Source organism: Carassius auratus, unplaced genomic scaffold (assembly GCF_003368295.1).
Source record: "Carassius auratus strain Wakin unplaced genomic scaffold, ASM336829v1 scaf_tig00040743, whole genome shotgun sequence".
Taxonomy (NCBI): Eukaryota; Metazoa; Chordata; class Actinopteri; order Cypriniformes; family Cyprinidae; genus Carassius; species Carassius auratus.
In genome coordinates, this window is record NW_020526607.1 from 47,825 (window position 1) to 64,273 (window position 16,449).

Here is a 16,449-nt window from a genome sequence, read left to right on the forward strand (position 1 = left end):
ACAAGAAACTGTAGACTGAAAATCTGACTAAAAGTCCATACGCTCAAAAAAACAAGTTAAACTACTCAATCTTAGTACAGTAATTCACAGGATCATTTCAAAGATATTTTTGCATTCAGTTTGTAAATGAAAAAAACACAAAAAAGACAACGTTCTGAAATCTCAGCTGCAGTGTTTTGTCCAACAGATCTAGACTGGGACAATGGTAAAACAATGTCTTTGTGCTGCATCAACATTTTTACATTTCACACACTTTAGGGGTGGAAAAATAGATTAAGTATATACAGTATATCTGACATACATAAAAACCTGGAACATCAGCAGAAACATGATAAAATGCATAAAGAACTTGGAAAACTCATTACAAGATCATTAATACCAAGGGGGCGATATAATTGCATTTTCTCAGCAAGATTTTCCTGAAGTGTTTTCCTGCCATTGCTAATGGTTGCCATCACAATCCTTACTGAGAATGTAAAGTGTCCTTACATTTTTAAAACTTGCTAGATCTCATACATGCATTTATTTTACTTGCACTTAAGTTGTTTTAGGCTTCAATTCTTAAAACACTTTGCATTTCACAAAAACACATTCGTAATGCAGTAAACCTTAGTACCTGACATATAAACCATTTAGAGGTTTCTGTAAGTAGTCTCTTGTGATAGTTTGGCCATTATTTTAAAAGAAAAGTGAGAAGATAAAATGAAAACTGTTTTTTGACCATTGTCGACCACCGTGTTAAACAATTTATGCAAGATGGATGAAACAAGTTCCCTTCATTTTAGCCTTTTCAGAGCATATGGGTAGTATTTGAGGAAGATCCGTAGTGCAATCTCATATGTGTCCCCTAGTGGTTTGGAGGGATATTTCCTCTGGTTGTAGACAAACCCTTTCTCAACCTGGAACACGGCCTGGTTGAAGATGTCTTGTTTGAAGGGTCTTCCTCTGTCGAGACACTCCACTAGTGTGTTAACAAACAAGCCCCAGCGCTGTAAATAATAGTCTTCCACTAGACCGCCCCACTCCTTGCTGGCATAGTCCAAGATTTCGCCATCGGGTCCCCAAAGGGTGATCTGATTTCGTGCATTTATATCATACAGCTGTGCCTCGTGCTCATCCACACCCTGAGCCTGAGCCTGTTCAAGCCAGACTCCCAAAAGGAAGTGTTCGTTGCTGGAAAGGAGGTGGTCCAGTTCAGGTAAGAGATCATAGACAAGCACGCCACCAGCGGTTAGGAGGTCAGGAAGCTTTTGAGCCTGGGAATCATACAAATAAATTAATATTTCAAAGCTGTAATTTTGTAAACAATAAAAGGTGTAGTCACCTTTTATTAATGGGTGAAATCCTATCATTGTAATAGGAATCAATAATTTGGGGAATTTTGCATCAGGGCAAAAGATTTCCCCAAGCAAATTTCGCAATGGGTTCAAGTTGGTCATGAGAATTTGGTGTTTTAACTCAGTGGTTCCCAACCCTGGTCCTAGAGGCACCCCAAAACTGCAATTTTCGCATGTCTCCTTTTTCTGACACACAAATTTCAGGTCTTGGACTCTGTACTAATGAGCTGATGGGCTGAATCAGGTGTGTTTGATTAAGGAGACATGCAAAACATGCAGCGTTGGGGTGCCCCCAGGACAAAGGTCGGGAACAACTGTGTTAACTAACAAAAAGCTGTTTTGGTACACTATTGACAATGGACATTTATTTTCCCATAAAACAAAATGTCATTAAGGCAGGGGCTTTCACACCAGTGATTTAGTTCGAAACAGAGCACAGTTCGCTTGGAAATTTGATAATACAATGTACCACGGTACCAAATCCAAGACTAGCTGTAGGAACTGGTTTTGAGTTTGGTTGCAATGGGACTGTTATGGAGCCAGAAGAGTCTCAATAAAGATAAATGCACACACTACAGTCACATATGCACACATAGGATTCATACATGCACACACATAATTCATAAATACACACACAGGATACACAAATGCACACAAAATTCACAAATGCACACACAAAATTTAAAAAGCATAGAAGATTCACAAATGCATACAAAATTCAGAAATGCACACAAAATTCAGAAATACACACACAATTCAGAAATGCAAACAACATTTACAAATGCACTCAAGATTCACAAATGCACAGGACAAGATTCAGAAATGTATTTCTGATGCACACACACATATATCTTGATTTACAAATTGCTTGCGGTCTGTGAACTTCACTGCATTTGTGTGTGAATTTTGAGACTCCTCTGACTTGGCTCAACACACAAATGCCTTTTTTTAAACAGGGAATGATCTGCAACCAATCAGATATCTCCCTTGTTTTAGCCAATCACAAGAATGCACCCCACGTGGGGGATTGTTTACTTATAAGCCAATCAGCGAACGACTCACTTTCCTCACGCAGCGAACGACTCACTTTCCTCAGCGAACGACTCACTTTCCTCAGCGAACGACTCACTTACCTCACACAGCCGGCGACTCACTTTGCGCAGCCAGCGACCCACTTTGCCCAGCGAACGACTCACTTTCCTCACGAGTCACGCAGCGAACGACTCACTTTCCTCACCCAGCGAGCAACTCACTTTCCTCACAAGTCACGCAGCGAACGACTCACTTTCCTCACCCAGCGAGCGACTCACTTTCCTCAGCGAACGATTCACTTTCCTCAGGAGTCACGCAGCGAACGACTCACTTTCCTCAGCGAACGATTCACTTTCCTCAGGAGTCACGCAGCGAACGACTCACTTTCCTCACCCAGCGAGCGACTCACTTTCCTCAGCGAACGACAGCCGGAGACCCACTTTTCGCAGCCAGAGAGCCACTTTCCTCTCGCAGCGGACCACTGACTCTCTCTTCATGTAGGGACTTAATATTATAATTAAAGTGACTTTTATATTGCATCCAAAAGAATATTTAGATATATTTAAATATTCAAAAAGGTTTAAACTTTTTTTTTTTTTACTTTCATTAAAATATTTCAATAAAATGAAATAATTGCCTATCGCAAATTTATGAATCCATGGTTAACTTTTTTTCTGCAGTCACTGGGCTATATGTATTGAGACATTTTTAAATTTATATTTTGTAAAAAATAATAAAAAATAAACCTGAATTGTAATCTAAACATCTGTATTTTCATACAATTTAATACAATTGCTGTGTGAACATGTTCCTGTGATTGGCTTATAAGTACTCACTCCCACATGGGATGCATTCTTGTGATTGGCTAAAAGAAGGGAGATATCTGATTGGTTGCTGATCATTCCCTGTTTAAAAAAAAAGCATTTGTGTGTGGAGCCAAGTCAGGGGAGTCTCAAAATTCACACACAAATGCAGTGAAGTTCTAAGACCGTAAGCAGTTTGTGAATCAAGATATATGTGTGTGTGCATCAGAAATACATTTGTGAATCTTGTTCTGTGCATTTGTGAATCTTGAGTGCATTTGTAAATGTTGTTTGCATTTCTGAATTGTGTGTGTATTTCTGATTTTTGTGTGCATTTCTGAATTTTGTATGCATTTGTGAATCTTCTGTGCTTTTTAAATTTTGTGTGTGCATTTGTGAATTTTGTGCGCATTTGTGCATCTTGTGTGTGTATTTATGAATCATGTGTGTGCATCTATGAATCCTGTGTGTGCATATGTGAATGTAGTGTGTGCATTTATCTTTATTGAGACTCTTCTGGCTCCATAGACTGTGGTGTGATTCGCATGAATTTGAAAGCTGCTTGAACCTGGATATAAACAACTGTGAGTAAGTAGTGTAATCATACATTTAAAGCTGCAATTAAATTACTTGCAATTAAAAGAGTCTTCCTGTGATGCACATACAAACAAGTGTCGAACAATATTACCAAATTAATAAGAAAATTATCAACATTTAACAGTATATTGGTAAAATGCAGAGTTAGTTTTCTATCATGCACACTGTGCATGTTTGTGACCCAGGATGAACACAAATGCACAGGGGTGGGTGTCCTGACATTTTATCCTACCAGGGTTTACTGCAGATGCACACATCTATATTGCATATTTTTTTCTCACGAGTTATAAAAATGTAGAAATTTCATATCATAAAGACCTTATTTGAAGCAAAAATAACAATATCATTATATGCATCGCTAACGGTGCAATAAAATTAGGCTACTCATGTTATGATAAAAGATTTTGGTCTTATTGCCCACCCCTAGCCTGGTTCACTAGATCACTGACATAACCGTTAAGTTTGGATTTACCTGGAAAGCATTCCGTATATCCTTGTAGAACTCAGTTGTAAGAAGCTGAAGCGCTTGACGCGTCACGTCCACAAGATCGTACCTGAAGGTTTCCAGAGTCACTAACGCTGGCGCGGCTTGGAACAGAAGCTTCCACGCCTTGTAGAAGTCAGCTGGTTCATACCAAATGTCCGTTTGCATGTGCAGGGACGGCCGATGTACCAATGGACTACGGTTGTGGTTCTTGTATTGCGGAAGAGTGCAGTTGTACACACTATGAAACAAGAGCTGCCAGGCCACCGTCAGATTCTCATTCATACTTCCATAGCGCCGCAAGGCGTACAGCGAAACCCACTTGGAAAGGTTGACGGGTTCTTTGCGCCAGGCCAGTTCACTCATAAGTTCGTAAATGACTGGATTCTGTTCGATGCCTTCGGGGGTCAAACCCAATCCCACTAGGGTTGAATTCGGAAAGCGGATGGCATCAAAGGGGCCGGAATTTATGCTCTCCACTGTTCCAAACAGTCCACTGTTCCCTCCAAAGTTGTGCAGCATGCACCAGATAAATGGCTGGCCGTAGAAGGAGTTTGTTGAAGAGTAGACAGGCAAGGATTCAGCAAAGAGATCCAGGACAATCATGCGCCCCAGGGGGACGCCGTGTAACAGGGCCTTGACCTGGTCTGGTTTCCAGAATGAAGGGTCGCTGATAAATAACCAGCCTTGCATCAGCCAAATTGCTTGAGGGTCCACTGCCAGAGAGAGAGTAAAGGGAGAGAATATGAGACCACAACGCATCTGTGTGAGCAGTTGTGAGGACACCATGCTTCATCCCACCCCCAACTGTGCCCCAGAAAATAAGCGGGTCAATTGTGGGTTTTAAAACTAAACCAAATGCAATCCCAGAAGAAACATGAGCAACTTCAACATCTAGGACAATATCATAGTTACTTCCCGGACCAAATAAAAAGGGGTAACAAAGTCATAGTTACCTGAAGTCATAGTATTAAAAACAGCACGGCTGATAGACGCCAGGTAAGTGGGATCCGAAGATGCTGGGGCCATTTCATTAAAGGTGTCTGTGTTGTAAATGTGGTCTGTTCCGAACTCCTTAATGACTTGGGTCAAAAAGAGGGATCCTATTCGCTGGAAGAGTGGGTCGCGTGGGTCAAGCACATAGGCGCAGGAGTAGGTGCAGTTAAAATGGCTCCAGGGGTTCAGCTTTGTCACATTTGCTTGGGGGAACAACCTAAAAAGGCATTGTTAAATGGGATTATTCCTGTCTTCACTCTCAAATAAATAATACAAATAGAAATTGTGTGTTATTTGCAAATTTTCATTGCACTGGCCTTAAAGGGTTACTCCACCCCAAAATTCTAATGTTGTCATTAATCACTTACCCCCCATGTTGTTCCAATCACATAAAAGCTTGTTTGTCTTTGTGCCAACACAATTTAAGATATTTTAAATGAAACCCGGAAGGATTGTGACTGTCCCATAGACTGCAAAGTAAATACCACTGTCAAGGTCTAGAAAAGTATGAAAGACATCATCAGAATAGTCCACCTGCCTTCAGTGGTTCAACCATAATGTTACGAAGCAACGAAAATACTTTTTGTACTTGAATAAAACAAAAATAATGACTTTATTCAACAATTTGTCTCTATTTCTCTCCACATCACCGTAGCACCGTTTTGGAGAATATCCACTGAATACAAACTGCGTAGGCTATTATGTCAGCAGAAAGGATATGTTTTCTACGTGTATTTACACTTTGATTTGAATTAAACGGTGCATCCGTGCAGTGCAGCTGACACAGAAGATACGCTGCTTGTGTTCAGAGGTTCTCCAAAATGGTGCTACAGTGATGCAGAGAGATGGTGAGGAGACAAACTGTTGAATAAAGTCTTTTTTTTTTTTGTGGACAAAAAATATTCTTGTCACTTCATAACGTTACGGTTGAACCACTGATGGCAGATGGACTATTCTGATGACGTCTTTCATATTTTTCTGGACCTTGAAAGTTTATTTTACTTGGCAGACTATGGGACAGTCACAAGCCTCCCAGGTTTCATTCAAAATATCTTAAACTGTGGTCCGAAGACGAACAAGCTTTTATGTGTTTGGAAAGACCTGGGGGTCAGTGATTAATTAATACATTTTCATTTTGAGGTGGAAGTATCCCTTTAAATAATAAGGAAATTTAACAGCCATAAAAATGTACTTGATAACCAACACTACTTTCATGATTTCACATTTTACATCTATGTTAAATGGAAGACACATTTGAGAAATATTACCTGGTAATACCTTCAGGTACGATTCCTGAAAAAGCAGGCAATACAGGTATCATCCCAAAAGATCTCATGCGGTCCAGGACTTTAAACTGGAGGAATAAATGGCAAAAAAAATTAATAGTTTTTAGCAAGAACATTGTAATGCATGACTATGTACAACTAGATTTTTTTATTTTCTGGTAATAGAATTTCTGCTTTCATAATGCTTGGGTTTTGTGGGTGATTGGAACATGATACTATGCAGTTGTTAAGTTGTTCTGAGCATGACTCTGAGTCATGCAAAAAAATAAGTATTGTGTGATTACTATGCCAAAGTCTCTGTGATGTTCTCTAGATGTGGCTTAGATATTTTAGATTCTCACCTATAATATTCTGACCTTCACATATGACTCATATCTCTCCCTTTGCCAGTTTTAGCACTTGCCAGGTTAAAATCCTCTATGATCACTTTGGGCTAGGAAGTTTTAATATTAGTCCACTTACGATCCATTTTAACATTTGAATATGATAAAAAGAAAGTTATGATAATTAAATTTTAACAACAATTTAAATTCTCCTTTATATATTAATTTTGTATATTGTTTGTCATACAGAACAAATTTATGTGATGTATGTTCAAGATTGTTCCTAGAAATAAAAGGGAAAAAAAGGAAAAAATACCAAATTTCTCCGATTAATTTTTTTCAGGAATTTTCTTTTATCAAAAGACTGTTCAGTACCTGCAGGTAGAGCTGTTTGACATGCCAAGACTGAGGAAGCGGTCCTCCCCACTGAAACAGGTTTCCCATGCGGTTCCACGCTAGGAAAGCCGGACCTGTGAAGAAGTGATCCAGCTCGGTCTGGTTCAGACCGAGAGACAGATAAACCTACAGTACATCAGGAAAAGAAAACAAGCATAAAACACAACATACACTTGCAAATCTTCAATTATATGTGACCAGCCATTTTTAAAGAATTCCTCTCACCTCCTGCCATAGCACCTCCTGTCCAGTGAACGCTAGAGGAAGATTTATGCCATTCAGTGCCATCCAATCAATCTCCCTTTGCCATCTGGGCCAATCCCACCACACGGAGGAGTAGCTCTGAGTACACACGTTCTGATAGTACCTGAACCTAGAGTTACACAAACACCAAATGAAATTAATTTGCTGCAGTAGGTCCTCCACACATTAACCACCACATCTCCAACATGTGACACACTTGGCAATGAATACTATTTTCTGTTTTGGAGCTGTAATGAACATGACCTCATTCATAACCTCATGTTTACATTGTTTGGAATTCACCGTCCACCGGCGTCTCTGACAGTGACATAGTACAGGCCAACTCATGCAGAACTAATAAGACCAACACGCAACAAAACAACAAAAAATGTCCGGCTATAACAAAACATCCACATTAATATTGGTGATTATCAGCAATGCTGCTTTTTTCATTGTCTTTCAAATCACACACAACACGCTCTCATGATTGGAGCTACACAAGAACATGCAGAAAAACCCCAAAACAATGGCTCACAGAATGATGAGTTGCATGCAAAACATAAGAAATATTAAATGAAAGGAAAAGACAGAGACAATCTTGTCTAGACAGCCACTGAAGTGTGCATTTGTCATGTTAAAATGATGATTATAGTTGCTCTCATCTCAACAAAACACATAAAAACAGTTCAACTTAATCACACTGAGAAAACTAGTGATACTAGTTTATAGTATTTTGTTTTATATCTGCGCTAAGAGACATAAAATGCAAGTCTGTTTTGAAATTATTTTACTTAATACACAGTATATTAATTGTGGTTGGCCAGTACAGATTTTTCAGTAACTGATCATTTCTTAAATTAAATTAAAACATTTGAAAAAATATTTTAAATGGAAAAATGTATCTATTTATTTATATAAATGAAAACATTGCACTTAGGCTGCTGTCTATGGAGGGTCAGAGAGCTCTGGGATTTCATCACAAAAATCTCAATTTGTTTTCTGAAGATGAACAAAGGTCTTGTGGTTTTGGAATGACATGAGGGTGGATAGTGGGTTAACTATCCCTTTAAGGGAACATTCTATTTTCATTTTGCAAAAATAATGTAAATAATACTTCTCTGAACATTCTAAAACAAGTTGTATCATTTAAAAATGTAAGATGAACGTAATGAACATACATTTGCATTGCTTTATGCTTGCAATCTATCATGTAATTTACCAATGGGATAGTGACTTATAACATTTAAGTTGCTAAACAAAAATATTTTTATGTTTTATGTTTTGAAACTTTCAAATATTCATAAGAATCTTTCAAGGATTATAAGTCTTTAAGGTTTTACTTACGATTTATTGACTCTAATCACTGAAAATGTCAAACAGTATCAATGAATAAAAGTGTTTTGCTGAATTAAATTGTTATAAGGCTGTTTACCTGTGCGGTGTATTGATGCGCAGGACGCCGGTGAGAGCAGGCAGGGGTCGGGGGATATTTAACTGATCTCCAGACCAGGACACATGACAGTTGCAGAAGTATTTGAGATAGTTGTATATACCGGTGGCCACCGCGACCCCCGTGCTGCCCACCGCCAGGATCTTGTTGTTCTTCGCGGATCGCAGCTCACACACGTCTAGAGTGTCGTTAGACAGAGTCCTGTTGACTGACACGATGAAATCCCGAGATCTGTTTCCCAGCAGTCGCCTGAGCAGATCCACCACAGCTCTGGACTGAGTTTTTTCGCTGGCTTTCGCTCTCAGATGCGCGAGAGTCTGAAAGTCGCTGCAGACCGACTGCAACAGTGTAACAAATAAAAGCGCGAGAAGCGCGCTGCGGATACAATGTATCATTTTGACATCTGTGACGTCAGCGGCATCGGTGCTGCAGATGTAAAGTTAAAAAATATCAACTTTTCTACTATTGATTTTCTTCGCGTGAGCAGGAAGTAATGTGTGTCAATGGAAAAGCAGGTGACCAATCACGAGACAGTCTGAAGGGCCTTTGAGGAGCTTTAGCCAATTAGAGCTCGAGTTTGAAAGACAAGGGGGAAACTTGGTTTTATTCATCACATGATCCCATTCTATTCGATGTGTGATATCTATATAATGATATAAACAACTGCTATCTACAGATTAAACATAACCGCACTGTTTTTCAGGAAGAAAATTTTGAGGAAATGTAAAACTGTCATCAAAGAGAGGACACTTTCCAGTTCAAGTGGGTTGTATGCATTTTTTATTACAATAAATCAAACATCTTTAAAAAAGTAGTAAGAAAGCCATAGGCGACTGTGACAAGTTTACCCACTCTGATTGGCACATATTTAAAATAAATGCAATATGTAATACATAATAAAAAAATCTAATCTTAATGAAAAATTATTATTATTAATATTAATATTTATTATTATGTATAATAACATTTAAATTATTTAATAAACGGTTAATTCAACAACAAAATTACAATAATTTAATTTTACATTAACATTCATGCATTACTATTTATGACTTTTTTTTATTGTTTGTTTATTTTAAATAATGGAGAATAATAATCAGCACTTCGAGTCATTGTAAATATGTTAGGACTTTTATTTTGAAGGGTGGCCTCACGGAAGCCAATACATTGTGTTGCGTTTAAAAGTTACTGTTCAGAATTGATCATTTCGCAAATCCTCATATATTGGAAGTTAAGGAGTCAACTGGAGATTCATTGGACTATGATTTAACTTTGTATGAGTTAAAGAGAGCAATTGCTGGGACAAAACAAACGTCTCCAGGTAGGGATGAGATATGCTATGAAATGATTAAGCATTTATCAGATCCTTCATTAAATGTCATTTTAAATCTTTATAATAAGGTATGGATTTCAGGAAAGCTTCCAATGGAATGGAAACATGGAGTTATTATCCCAGTAGCAAAACCAGGAAAAGATCTTACGCAACCTATTAATTATAGGCCTATAGCTCTAACCTCAAATATTTGTAAGATTATGGAGCGTATGGTAATGAGCAGGCTGGTTTATGTTCTAGAGAGGAGGGATATATTATCCCCTTTCCAAAGTGGCTTCAGAAAAGGGAGAAACACTATGGATTCTGTGCTGTGTTTGGAAGCTGACATAAGAAAGGCTCAGATTAATAAAGAAGTTTTGGTAGGTGTCTTTCTGGATGTTGAAAAGGCATATGATATGTTGTGGAGGGAGGGACTTTTAATTAAGCTGGATATGATTGGAATAAAAGGAAAAATGTATAATTGGGTTATGAACTTTCTGTTAAATAGAACTATTCAAGTAAGAGTGGGATGTGAGTATTCTCAGATTTATTCAATCGACAATGGAACTCCTCAAGGGAGTGTCAGCAGTCCTATTTTGTTTAATTTAATGATCAATGACATCTTTTCTCAGATAGAACCTGGGATAGGGAAATCCTTATATGCTGATGATGCTGCAATATGGAAAAGAGGTAGGAATGTTAAGTTTGTACAGGAAAAGGTTCAAAATGCTGTCAACTTGATAGAAAACTGGGCTAATAAATGGGGCTTTAGGATATCTATGGCAAAAACACAAGTAATTTGTTTTTCAAAAAAGAAGAAGAATCCTATTATAAATATTAAAATGTATAGAGAAACATTGGAGCAGACACTAGTTGTAAGGTTTTTAGGAGTATGGATGGACTCAAAATTAAATTTCAGAGTACATATACAGAAAATAATAGATAAATGTAAAAAAGTGATAAATATAATGAGATGTCTAGCTGGAGCTGAATGGGGAGCATATCGGAAATCGCTCAAAAATATTTATGTGGCACTAATTGGAGCAACTATAGATTACGGTAGCATGGTGTATAGTTCTGCCTCAAAAACCCAACTTGATAAGATTGAGAAAATTCAAAATCAAGCGTTAAGGATATGTTGTGGAGCAATGAGATCATCACCAGTTTCATCACTTAATGTTGAGACGGGAGTAATGCCACTAGGAATGAGAAGGATTAAGTTAAGAATGAGATACTGGGCAAACATAAAAGGTCAATCGGAAAATCATCCAGTTAAGAATGTTTTAAGTGACTGTTGGGAATATAACTATAAAAAATTAACAAGTTTTGGGTGGTTTATTAATGAGGAGGCAAGAGAAATGATTAAGGATGTTAATATTGCCAGCTGTGTGGTTCTGCCAGCAATTCCTCCTTGGTTTTTTCCAATGCCATTTATTGATATCCAGTTACATAAAGACAAACATAATAAGGAGAATGTCCTGGATAGCGTAAAAATACAAGATTATATAGATCATATGTATTTTGGTGCCATCCAGATATATACGGATGGCTCAAAAGATCCGGATTCTGGTATAACATCTGCAGCTGTATTTATACCTCAATTTAAAGTTAACATTTTGAAAAGAACATCAGATCACATTTCAGTATTTACATCAGAATTAATAGCAATTATATTAGCATTACAGTGGGTCGAAGAAGTTCAACCAATCAGTTCAGTTATATGCACAGATTCTCTATCTGCAATTGAAAGTCTAGCAAGTGGTATATCTACAGCTAGACAGGACTTAATTTATGAAATATTGCAAAGTCTTTTTAGAACCAGACAATTGGGAATCATTATTAATTTTCTTTGGATACCGGCTCATATGGGGGTGGCAGGTAATGAGGAGGTGGATAGATTAGTCAAACAGGCCATTAAATTTCAAGAAGTTGATATCAAGATTGCGTTGAGTAAGACTGAGATTAAAAGTATAATAGCTAAGGGAGTTAGAAAGAAATGGCAGAATGAGTGGGACAGTGGAAATAAGGGTCGACATTTATACAACATAAAAGGAACAGTTGGTTTTGAAAGAAGAAACATTGGAAATAGGAGGATGGATGTTATAATTTCAAAAATGCGCATAGGCCATTGTCTACTAAATCAAAGTTTGGTCAGGATTGGGAAACACCAGACTGGGTATTGTGAAAAATGTAGTTCGGAAAATATGGAGACAGTAGAACATGTATTATTAAAATGTGAGGCTTATGCAAGAGAAAGATTTAAATTATTTCAAGCATTAAGAGAAATGGAAATGGAAGATTTTTCTATCAAAGCATTATTAGGTAATGGCCCAAAGCAACTCAAAATATATGAAGTAGTATTTAATTTCTTAAAAGACACTCATTTAAGTAACAGGATTTAGGTCACTACTACCATAACGTTATCCACACTCCAATCCAGTAGGTGGCGGGAATGCACCATTTAAGTTTGGTTTGCCAACCGCCATTAAACTTGAAAAGAAGAAGAAGAAGAATGATCATTTCGCATTTTAATGCAGCTTCGGGAAGGATGTGAGTATAGTTAAATTAAAATATGTTTGTAGTTTTATAAGCTATGTTTTATTAAATGATTAAGAAGCACAGAAAGCTGATAGGAAGTAAACACGTGCTAATTTGCACACTAAACACCTCTAGTCTACAGGAGAACTATGGAGCTATTATTATGACAAAATGATTTGTATTGCACAAATCTCTGTTTAGAGTTAAAGTGTGCAAGAACTGCATTCATTCATACACACACACACACACACACACACGTACACACGTATATGTTTATAATGCGAAGCTGTTATATGGCCCTCTCTGTTATTTGTTTCACAGATCTGTGTTTGTTATAGCCATGTCAGAAGAAGTTCTGCTGGCTCGTGTGAAAGCTCTGGAAGAGGAGGTGGAGAGACTGAAAGCTCAGCTGAAAGTGGAGAGAGAGAGAGCTAAGAGAGAGGAGAGGACTGAAACATCAACCAGTCACCAGACAGAGAGCTTGAAACATCAGGAAGGTGAGGAGAACAGATCCAAACAGAAGAAACGAGGAGCAGAGAGGCCCTTTGACTTCTCTGTCCATCCTCGCAGACATGTGGCACTGCGGCTGGCATACCTCGGCTGGGAATATCAGGGTTTCGCTGTCCAGGAAAACACAGACAACACTGTCGAAGCCCGGCTTTTTGAGGCACTGCTGAAGACTAAACTGATCCAGGACCGACAGACCTCCAACTATCACCGCTGCGGCCGCACAGATAAAGGAGTCAGTGCTTTCTCTCAGGTACTGTCATCTACATTTACCGAATTTTGTGACTTATGACATTTCCAAGCGTTCCCACAATAATGGAAGATAGAAAAGTACTCAATAACATTTTACAGCATTAGAATTTACTTTTGCATCTTACAACTAACATTTAGAACCAATTTTCAATCATTTAATTTGATACATTCATAAATATTTTATTCAGAATTTATTCAGAATTCTAAATATTTTAATAAAAAATATAATAATATTTAATAAGTTGTAATACTAAGCTTTTTTGTGATTTGAACAGTCATACATGTTTTCATAATTTGTAAAGTCATCGATTTTTGATATTCACAAATATATAAACACATTTTCAGTTATTTGACACAATAATAAAGGATAATTAGATTATAACTAAAAGTATGAGATGAATTGTGTATATGCTACTAATAATGATAAGAATTAGCCTGTATTTTGGCATTACATTTGTGCTGTTTTTTGTGATCTGAATAGTCATACATTTGCATTCCTGATATTTACTCTCTTCTCCAGGTCATATCCATTGATCTGCGTTCAACACAGTATGGAGGAGGTTTAGGTGTGACTGTCCCAGCTGGAGTGGAGGTCAAAGCCAAGGCGTCTGCAGAAGAATTACCTTACGTGAAGATATTAAATAGAGTCCTGCCCCAGGACATTAGGATCCTGCAGTGGGCTCCTGTAGAAACTGGCTTCAGTGCACGCTTCGACTGCCAGTCCAGAACATACAGATACTACTTCCCTCGTGGAGACTTAGACGTGGATCTCATGGCAGAGGCTGCTAAACGGTCAGTAGATCACAACATCAACACATACTGTCTGCTTAAAGAATAATGTACAACATTTCATTCTAAGTTGAGTGGATACTTCTGTTCCTCTGGGTTTGCAGGTACGAGGGAACACATGATTTCAGGAACATCTGTAAGATGGATGTAGGTAATGGAGTCTTGCAGTTTCAAAGGACCATCTTGTCTGCATCCATCCAGCCGGCCCAACTTAACCCCACCTGCCCTAATGACCCACACCAACTCTATTTCTTCCAGGTCAAAGGTCTTGCTTTCCTCTATCACCAGGTGAGGAGCTCGTCTCAAACTGGAGGCGTTCGGAGGGCTTATTATATCAAATTAGACAAAACAAGCTTTAGAATGAGCCAAAACTACTAGAAATTTAAGATTTAAGAAGTAAATGAAACCTACCGGTTTTGTTTCTTAATAAGTTAAGCCTTGTATTGGTTACCCTTTTAATTATATATTTCAGTTTTTTTATATACATTAAGCAAAACTAAATAAAAATGAGAAATATCTGCTTAGCAACTCGCTGACATAAAATAAGTATTTTATTTTATTTCAGTTTACATATAATTTAACCGAAATGCTTTGTCCTGGTTGTAGTTATAGTTAGCTATAATAAAAATTCCTTGGAAGAGTCAAGTAAATTAATAAAACCTTAAAGCCTGAACATAAAACTATTTAATAAATGTAATTATTTTGATTCTAATAGTTATTTTTTAACAGAACGCAGGCGTGACCATAGAATAAAATAATTTTTCAAATATTATTAGGTACAGTCAAAACAGTTGATATTTATTAATCAGTTGAAATTATGTCTTCAGTAGTAGTCAATAATCTTGTCGAAACTGTCTCTGCAAGTTAAGGACCATCATTTATATTTTGTTGAAGTTAGCAAGGTGAACTTGCCATTTAAAACAAATCAAGTGTTTAGCAGTAGTAGCTAGTACTGCATTCTAAACGTAACCACTAACTTTGCTGTTCCAGGTTCGCTGCATGATGGCTTTGCTGCTACTCATCGGACAGAAACTCGAAGCTCCGGAAATCATTGAGCAGCTGCTGGATGTGGAGAAAAACCCAAGGAAACCTCAATACAGGTGAGTTTTATTTCAGTTTTTCCTTCTCTAATCCTGGATTCCACTTGAAGCTGCTAAGTGCTCCGTTAGGCTTCAGAATTATAGGAACTTTCATTTTCTTGACTAAAATAGTCACTGTTAATCCTAGCTGTCTGTGTTTTATAGTATGGCGGTGGATTATCCTTTGGTGTTGTATGACTGTCACTTCGAGTGTGTGGATTGGAGGAATGAACTGGAGGAGGAGAACCACGTCCTGAACTCTCTGCACCAGCACTGGGTTCAGAACGCAGTGAAAACCCAGGTTCTGCTCAGCATGATCCAAGGCCTTCAGAAAACAACCACAGGTGTGTGTTCATACTGAAACTACTTATAAATTGTCTGGAATGAGATGCTAACACACTGCCTGATGTTTATCTAAAAAGTAGCACGTAGAAACTACTGTAAAACTGTCTGTTTGTTTTCTTAGAGATGACATCTCTGCAGTGCTGGCTCATGGAGGGCTCCAGGCAGAAGAAGTACCAGCCTCTTCTGGACCGGCCGCGCTGCCAGAGTTTGGAGTCCAGGATCCAGCACTTCGTGAAGAGAGGAAGACTGGAGCAAGAAGAAGGAGAGAACGGGGAGGAGACGACTGTTTTCAGGGGGAAAAGATCAAAGCATTCCCATCTGACAAGAACAAACCAAATCCTGGAGCAAAACCATGGAGAAAAAACCAAGGATTGCCCTTTACAAAACCTGTAAATGTACGGTTACGAACTGTTACGTTTTCTGCTTTGACTTTTAATTTGTGTACAAAAAGTTTTCCTTTAACTTTGTGCATTGCAGCTCAATTGTCAAATTTTCTGTTGTGCCGAAGAAAGACTTTTATTAAAGGATTACACTGTGTATTCTGATCACGCGTGAATTTGAAATCATCATTATCAATTTTGAAATAATCAAAACACACCAAAAATGTTATCTGCTATTATTATTCATAACATATAATTTTTACACGTGATCTGCAGGCTAATACATAAATACAGTTTGTT

At 37.8% G+C, this 16,449-nt stretch overlaps 2 protein-coding genes across 7 annotated transcripts; one reads left to right on the forward strand and one right to left on the reverse strand.

Moving 5' to 3' along the window:
- Positions 1-92: 92 nt before the first annotated feature.
- Positions 93-9,457, reverse strand: LOC113084861 (alpha-N-acetylglucosaminidase). Its single transcript, XM_026254997.1, has 7 exons — positions 8,930-9,457; positions 7,480-7,627; positions 7,234-7,380; positions 6,518-6,603; positions 5,210-5,466; positions 4,242-4,969; positions 93-1,256 (listed from the first exon to the last, which is right to left on the reverse strand). Exons 1-7 carry the CDS (start codon positions 9,340-9,342, stop codon positions 777-779), a joined length of 2,259 nt encoding a protein of 752 aa, XP_026110782.1. The 5' UTR covers positions 9,343-9,457; the 3' UTR covers positions 93-776.
- A 237-nt stretch (positions 9,458-9,694) lies between these two features.
- LOC113084860 (tRNA pseudouridine(38/39) synthase-like) lies at positions 9,695-16,314 on the forward strand. 6 transcript variants are annotated; one of them, XM_026254996.1, is made up of 7 exons: positions 9,695-9,709; positions 13,119-13,557; positions 14,077-14,348; positions 14,450-14,633; positions 15,336-15,445; positions 15,590-15,768; positions 15,891-16,162. In XM_026254996.1, exons 2-7 carry the CDS (start codon positions 13,138-13,140, stop codon positions 16,160-16,162), a joined length of 1,437 nt encoding a protein of 478 aa, XP_026110781.1. In that variant the 5' UTR covers positions 9,695-9,709; positions 13,119-13,137. The 6 variants fall into 6 exon arrangements, 5 of the variants coding, with proteins under 5 accessions (XP_026110781.1, XP_026110778.1, XP_026110780.1 ...); XM_026254993.1 differs by lacking the exon at positions 9,695-9,709 and adding an exon at positions 10,112-10,949; XM_026254995.1 differs by lacking the exon at positions 9,695-9,709 and adding an exon at positions 10,112-10,268.
- Positions 16,315-16,449: the final 135 nt, after the last annotated feature.

Coding starts and splice junctions, on each gene's coding strand:
- LOC113084860 (XM_026254992.1), top strand. CDS start 12,712: ATGCACCATTTAAGTTTGGTTTGCCAACCGCCATTAAACTTGAAAAGA. Junction 13,558..14,076: donor GAGTCAGTGCTTTCTCTCAG/GTACTGTCATCT, acceptor TCTCTTCTCCAG/GTCATATCCATTGATCTGCG. Junction 15,769..15,890: donor CCTTCAGAAAACAACCACAG/GTGTGTGTTCAT, acceptor TTGTTTTCTTAG/AGATGACATCTCTGCAGTGC.
- LOC113084861 (XM_026254997.1), bottom strand. CDS start 9,342: ATGATACATTGTATCCGCAGCGCGCTTCTCGCGCTTTTATTTGTTACA. Junction 4,970..5,209: donor TTTTAATACTATGACTTCAG/GTAACTATGACT, acceptor TCTCTCTGGCAG/TGGACCCTCAAGCAATTTGG. Junction 1,257..4,241: donor ATATACGGAATGCTTTCCAG/GTAAATCCAAAC, acceptor TATGATTCCCAG/GCTCAAAAGCTTCCTGACCT.